The sequence below is a fragment of the Arachis ipaensis genome, chromosome B02, assembly GCF_000816755.2.
Source record: "Arachis ipaensis cultivar K30076 chromosome B02, Araip1.1, whole genome shotgun sequence".
In the NCBI taxonomy this organism is placed as follows: domain Eukaryota; kingdom Viridiplantae; phylum Streptophyta; class Magnoliopsida; order Fabales; family Fabaceae; genus Arachis; species Arachis ipaensis.
This window is the reverse complement of record NC_029786.2, coordinates 34,125,034-34,132,950: the sequence shown is the minus strand read 5'-3', so window position 1 is coordinate 34,132,950 and position 7,917 is coordinate 34,125,034. Positions and strand designations below refer to the sequence as shown.

The 7,917-nt window shown below is 43.2% G+C and overlaps 2 protein-coding genes across 2 annotated transcripts; both read left to right on the top strand.

The window, feature by feature from the left end:
- Window positions 3,532-4,536, top strand: LOC107627168. The gene has a single exon (XM_016330022.1). The coding sequence runs from the start codon at window positions 3,532-3,534 to the stop codon at window positions 4,534-4,536; it is 1,005 nt and encodes a 334-aa protein (XP_016185508.1).
- Window positions 6,710-7,405, top strand: LOC107627167. Its single transcript, XM_016330021.1, has one exon. It carries the CDS (start codon window positions 6,710-6,712, stop codon window positions 7,403-7,405), a length of 696 nt encoding a protein of 231 aa, XP_016185507.1.

Here is a 7,917-nt window from a genome sequence, read left to right as displayed (position 1 = left end):
CACTGAACGCCCAGAATTGTGTGCAAGGGCATTTTGCATGCCCAATTTGGTGCAAGATTGTGAATCCTTGAACACCTTAGGATCTGTGGACCCCACAGGATCACCTCAGGATCTGTGGACCCCACAAGATCCCCACCTACCTCTACTCACTTCTTCTCACCCCTCTTTCACACAATCCCATAAACACTCTTCCCCAAAAACTCTTCACCAATCACCTCAATCTCTCTTCCCTATCACCACTTCACCACTCACATCCATCCACTCTTCCCCATAAACCTACCTCATAAACTCCACCTACCTTCAAAATTCAAAATCAATTTCCCACCCAAAACCCACCCTTATGGCCGAACCTTACCCCCCCTCCCTTCCCTATATAAATCCCTCCATTCTTCCTCATTTTCACACAACACAACCCTCTCTTCTCTTCTTGGCCGAATACACCCCTCCTCCTCTCCTCCATATTTTCTTCTTCTTCTTCCTCTATTCTTTCTTCTTTTGCTCGAGGGCGAGCAATATTCTAAGTTTGGTGTGGTAAAAGCATAAGCTTTTTGTTTTTCCATTACCATTGATGGCACCTAAGACCGGAGAATCCTCTAGAAAAGGGAAAGGGAAGACAAAAGCTTCCACCTCCGAGTCATGGGAGATGGAAAGGTTCATCTCCAAAGCTCATCAAGACCACTTCTATGATGTTGTGGCCAAGAAGAAGGTGATCCCCGAGGTCCCTTTTAAACTCAAGAGAAATGAGTATCCGGAGATCTGACATGAAATTCAAAGAAGAGGTTGGGAAGTTCTAACAAACCCCATCCAATAAGTCGGCATTCTAATGGTTCAAGAGTTCTATGCTAATGCATGGATCACTAGGAACCATGATCAAAGTAAGAACCCGAATCCAAAGAATCATCTCACCATGGTTCGGGGGAAATACTTAGATTTTAGCCCAGAAAATGTGAGGTTGGCGTTTTCATAAAAATGATTCTTGAAGCAAGAAAAAGCAGCAAAGAACAAAGCTTGCAGAAAAGAAAAAAAAATAGGCGAAAAAAAATAAAAAGGAAAAAGCAAGAAGAAAAAGCCAAAAGCTCATAAAACCAAGAGGCAAGAGCAAAAAGCCAATAACCCTTAAAACCAAAATCATAACCCCCATGGGCGCGCACGCGTACGCTGCGCCTCCGCTCACATTGCAAGATGCCCCAGTGGCGCGCACGCGTGCTTTGCGCGTACGCGCCGATGCTTGAACATGATTTTTTTAGAAGTCACGTGACCTGGGTGTGGAGACAGTTGGAGATCTCATCTTGGGGGAAGTGCCTTGGCGGGAAGAGCTTAAGAAGACCAAGGGTTGAAGGGTTAAGGACTTTTTGCTCATTTTTAGATGGTTCTAGATTTTTTTGGCTATTGTTAGTTACACTCTTGGGTAGAGAGAGAGAGGGAGATTCCAAGCTCTCATTAGGGTTCATCTTCATCCATTTTCTGAATTTCCAATCACACTTTGGTGAGATCCATTGCAATTCTCAATTCACTTGTTCATGTTATAGATCTTCTTCTCTAATCTCAATTAGTGCTTGTAATTACTCAATCCTCATAGATCCTAGATTCAACTTTGTAGTTTTGGATTTTTTGTCAATTTCTTGAGAAGTTCAATTCCATTGTTGTTCTTTGTTAATTGTTGTTAGTTCCTTGTGTTGAAGCACTTTCAATTCTACTTCCTTCTCATTTTTTTTTACTATACTTTTTTTCCTTGCTCATCAATTGTTTGATAAAATGCCAACATTAGTTATGGAGTAAAAGTTTCTTACTTGGCATAGGGTTTGAGTCATTAGAAAGAGTTGAATAGTTTATGTCAATTGTGATTTGGAATTAGAAATTGCTAATTGACTTGGAGTGCACTAAAGCTAGATTTCCCTAAGGTGAAAACTAGGACTTGTGACTCAAGTTAGTTACTCTCATTTGACTTTCCTCTATACCTAGGGGTTAACTAAATGAAACAAGGCCTAATTGTTATCATCATTGACGGGACTATAAGGATAGAATTTCTAATGCCAACCCTAGGCCAAGTCTTCTAAAAATTGATTGCTTGTTTACCATTTATTTTGCTAAACCTTCAAAAGAACCACAACAAGGCTTCCTAATCAATAAGATGCATGCTCTAGCAATTCCAAGGGAGGACGACTCGGGAGACTAATACTCTCGGTTATAGATTGTAGGATTGTTTGATGCGAAGTTTGAATGTCGATTAGGCTATACTCACGATTATATCCATTATTGAATTCTATATCGGCATGATAAATTTTGTTTATCAAAATGGTGCCGTTACCGGGGCTATTGCTTAGTGTGCCATGTTATTGCTTAGAGTAGTAATGTGTGCATGTATATAGTTGCATCTTTTTGTGATTCTTTGTTCAAGTGACTAACCCCTCACCGTTACCATGAGTTTCACTTCTCCTTCATTGCATGACGCGTTCACAACCGAATCCAAGCTTAGTCCCCTTTGATCCGGAAATAGAACGAACTTTGTTTCATATTAGACAAGCTCGGAAGCGGTTAAGGTTTGGACAAGGTGAAGAGGTTCTCACCACCTCAACCACCTTACTAAAAGTGAACATTGAACCGTCACTCAACGAAGGCAATAATCATTCTCCCATCAAAATCACTAACAATTCTTTTCTTGTTTTAGGTACTAACGCCATGGATGCTTAGCGAAATGACATCCGTCTTGAGGCAACTCCAATTGAGCCAACAACAACCACAACAACCTCAACCTCAACCTCAACCTCAACGATATCAACAACACTCTCCACCCCCTCAACAACACAATCAACAATTGGTCCCTCAAAAACTGTGTGGCATTTGTTCTTGCTATTCCCACTACACGGATGAGTGCCCAAGCCTTCAAGAGGACAACACTTTGGCGGCTACCCACAATTTCTATGACCGCCCAAATCAAGGGTACGACCAAGGTGGTAATCCTAACCAAGGGCACCCTTATCAAGGAGGAAGCTACAATCAAGGGAGTGGGTACCACAATCAAAATTGGAGAGACAATCATCAACAAGGAAATAGGGACAACAACAACAATGGAGGAGGTCAAAGATGGAACAACAACTCACAAAACCGGCCACCATACAACCAACACAACCCATCATACAACCAACAAAACCAACAAAGAAACTACCAAACATACCAACCACCACATCAAAGACCACCACCCAACCAATCACAAGCTCCTCAACTCACATATCCAACCGCCCCCTCCAACCAAGATGAAACACTCCGGATCATCATCCAATGCCAAAAGGAACTACAAAACATACTTGCTTCCGGTCTCACTGGCCTCACCTCTACACTACAAGCTCTTCTTGCACGAATGGACACATCATCAAATCCCACTCCTCAACCCCCAATCCAAAGCGTCATTCCCTCTCAACCTCAACCCAATCCTAAGGGGGCATCAATGCCATCACCCTGAGATCCGGAACACAATTAAAAGAGAAGGGAGCAAAGGATTCAAATCCCATCACAATCACTCAAGAGGAGGAGATGATAGATATAGAAGAGGTAGTGGAAAAGGAGACACCACAAGTCATAGTTGAGGATGAAACTCAACCAACAAAAGAGACCCCCAAGACCAAGAGAACCTTGGAAGAAGAAATTGCTCAACCACTCCCATTTCCAACACTTGCAAAGAAAGCTAGGAAGCGCATAGAACTCGACCCCAAAATGGTAGAAATGTTCAAGAAAGTTGAGTTAACCATCCCCCTCTTTGATGCTATCCATCAAGTTCCTAGATATTCAAAATTCCTTAAAGACCTATGCATGAACAAGGATAGAATTCTTGAATTGGAAACCATCCCATTGGGGAGTTCTATTTCCGCTTTAATGGGAGCATTGCCCGAGAAGTGTGATGATCCGGGCCCTTGTATGGTCACTTGCACCGTCAATGGAGTTCAATTCGTAGATTTTATGTGTGACCTCGGAGCATGTGTTAGCATCATGCCTCTCTCCGTCTACCAGGTATTGAAGTTACCACCACTAAAAAGGTCGACGGCGAGATTTGTCCTAGCAGATAAAAGCATAATAACCGTGACGGGTGTTGCGGAAGATGTATTGGTGAATATCAAAGGGTTGGTATTTCCGATTGACTTCTATGTCCTTGAAATGCCATCAAGTGAAACCGAGAGAGCATCATCCATCCTACTTGGAAGACCATTTTTGAGAACCTCTAGATTTAAGCTACATGCTTACTCGGGAACATACTCATTTGAGATAGATGTGAGAGTCGTAAGTTTTAGCCTAGAAGAAGCAATGAAGCATCCACCGGAAAATCACTCTCTATTCCGGTGTGACCCAATTGACAACATTGTTGCCGAAGTGCACCTTGCAAAGTTAGATGAGAAGTACATGATTGAAGAGGCAAATGAAGCTCCAAGCAAATTAAACACCACACACCATACAAACCATCCGGAAACTCAAACATCAAATCATGACAAAAAGATGGAATTGAAGCCACTACCCCCCCCCCCCCCTAAGGTACTCATATCTTGATGAAGCCCAAAAGCTCCCCGTGATAATCGCACAAGAGCTAACTCCTCAACAAGAAGAAAAGTTGCTAGAGGTATTGAGAAAAAATAAAAGGGCAATCGGGTGGAGTTTGGCGGATCTAGTGGGAATAAGCCCCCAAGTATGCGAGCACCGCATATTCCTTGAAGAAGGAGCAAGACCGGTCCGACAACCTCAAAAGAGACTTAATCCAACCATTCTTGAGGTGGTGAAAAAAGAGGTCACTCGGCTACTTGAAGCGGACATCATCTATCCTATCTCGGATAGCGAGTGGGTAAGCCCGGTCCAAGTGGTGCCAAAGAAATCCGGGGTGACCACAATCAAAAATGAAAGCGGTGAACTTATAGCAACAAGAGTGCAAAATTCTTGGAGCGTATGCATAGACTACCGAAGGTTGAATGCGGCCACAAGAAAAGACCACTTCCCACTACCGTTCATCGATCAAATGCTTGATCGACTAGCCGGTAAATCATATTATTGCTTTCTTGATGGTTACTCCGGATACTTCCAAATACACATTGCTCTAGAGGACCAAGAAAAAACAACATTTACTTGCCCCTTTGGAACGTATGCTTACAAATGTATGCCATTTGGCCTATGCAACGCACCGGCAACGTTTCATAGATGCATGATGAGCCTATTTGCGGACTTTCTAGAGCAATGTATGGAAGTCTTCATGGACGACTTTAGCGTGTACGGTGATTCATTTGATCATTTCTTAGGTAACCTTGAAAAAGTCTTAGAGAGATGTACCAAAACAAACCTTGTCTTAAATTTTGAAAAGTGTCATTTCATGGTCAAACAAGGCATTGTTTTGGGGCACATAGTTTCAAAAGAAGGTATCTCCGTAGATCCGGCAAAAATAAATGTCATATCTAGTTTACCTTATCCCTCCTCCGAGAGGGAAGTCCGCTCTTTTCTTGGACATGCAGGATTCTACCGGAGATTCATCAAAAACTTTAGCAAGGTAGCCCTACCTCTCTCTCGACTATTGCAAAAGGACACTGAATTTGAGCTAAGCAAGGAACGTATGGAAGCATATGACAAACTTAAAGTGGCATTGACACAAGCTGCTATTGTGCGAGGACCGAATTGGGCTCGACCATTTGAAATCATGTGTGATGCTTCGAATTATGCGATAGGAGCCGCGTTAGCACAACGCGAGGGTAAGATTCCCTATGTCATAGCTTATGCTTCAAAGACACTAGACGGAGCCCAATCCAACTACACTACTACCGAGAAGGAACTCCTAGCTATTGTTTTTGCTTTGGACAAGTTCCGAGCCTATCTTCTTGGTTCCAAGGTAGTAGTGTTCTCGGATCACGCGGCACTAAAGTATTTGTTGGCCAAAAAGGAATCAAAACCGAGATTAATTCGTTGGGTGCTTTTGTTACAAGAATTTGACTTGGAGATCAAGGATAGGAGTGGTTCCTAAAATCTAGTGGCGGACCATCTAAGTCACCTCGAACACACAAAAAGTGACACCACTCCTATCAATGACTCCTTTCCTCTAGATAGCTTGCACGCAATCTCGGAAGTAGTTCCTTGGTATGCCCCAATAGCAAACTACTTGGTTTCACGCACCTTCCCTCCCAATCTCAACAAACATCAAAAGGATAAGCTGAAAAGCAATTCCAAATACTATGTTTGGGACGATCCCTATTTGTGGAGATGTGGAGCGGACCAAATAGTGCGACGGTGCACACCTCAAACCGAATTCCAAGCAATCTTGGACGCTTGCCATTCTTCCGAAGGAGGTGGCCACTACGGCCCCCAAAGAACGGCAAGAAAGGTCTTTGATTACGGATTTTGGTGGCCAACCCTTCTCAAAGATTCTTCCCTCTATTGCAAATCTTGTCCCCAATGCATTCAGTTTGGAAATATTTCTAAGAAGGACGAAATCCCCCAACAAAATATGCTTTTTTGTAAAATCTTTGATGTATGGGGAATCGACTTCATGGGACCATTTCCAAATTCCAATGGCTTTCTCTACATCTTGTTAGCCGTCGATTATGTGTCAAAATGGGTGGAGGCAATCCCCACCTGGACGGATGATGCCCATGTTGTTTATTCTTTTGTGAGGAATAATATCATTTGTCGTTTTGGCTCCCCAAGAGCAATTATAAGTGATCAAGGATCCCATTTTTGCAACAAAAAAATGGACGGCCTCATGAGAAAGTATGGCATCATACACAAAGTCACCACGGCCTACCACCCCCAGACAAACGGCCAAGCCGAGGTGTCTAACCGAGAAATTAAACATGTGTTGGAAAGGATTGTGAAGCCGAATAGGAAAGATTGGAGCGCTAAACTCTCCGATGCACTTTGGGCATATCAAACGGCTTACAAAACACCCATTGGCATGAGCCCTTTTAGACTTGTACATGGTAAAGCATGCCATCTACCGGTAGAAATCGAACACAAAGCTTATTGGGCCATAAAGAAATGCAATATGAGTTTGGGTGGAGCCGGAGTAGAGAGAAAGCTTCAATTGGCGGAATTGGAGTGCTTGAGATTAGAAGCCTATAACAATTCTAGACTCTACAAGGAAAAGATGAAAGCCATTCATGACAAGAACATCAGGAGAAGGGAATTTGGACCCGGTGACCTAGTGCTCCTTTACAACTCAAGGTTGAGATTACTACCGGAAAAGCTTAGATCAAGATGGGATGGACCTTACCAAGTAGAGAAAGTAGAACCTTACAGGGTCTATCACTTGCGCCACCCATCAAGTCCGAACATTTTCAAGGTAAATGGGTACCGTCTCAAATTGTACCATGGTGAGCAAAGAAAGAACTCCAAGGAATTTGAAGTGTTTCTCTTGAGGGATGCATCTCTTGAACAAAAGCTTTGAGCTAGTGGACGTCCAACTTAAGGACGATAAACAAAAGTGCTAGGTGGGAGACACCCCACCATGGTAAGATCCACCATTTGTACATAGCCATTGAATTCTTCTTTGATTGATACTTGCTTACTACTTGAATTCATGTTTGGTAGCTAGGTGATCGATGAAGTTGTAGCTAGATTCGTTTCAAATTTTGTTTCATTTGTTGAGTTCATTTGGTACTTTATCATGTCAAACTATCCTTCTATAGTACCTAAAGTGGTTGTTTGGAGGGTTGGAATGCTGAAAGTGGTGCGAGAACATGCAACTTTGAAAAAACGCACCCTTCCGCGCATGCGCACACCTAACGCGCACGCGCCCATGAAGCATTTCCGACAATCCACGCGGACGCGCGATGTGCGCGGACGCGTGGATTGCAAGAAGTACCCCTCCATACATATTCCAGAGAGTTAGGCCACTCTTACGCCCGCACCATGCCTGAGGCACAGGCTGCTCACGCGTGCGCGCACATGGCGCGTACG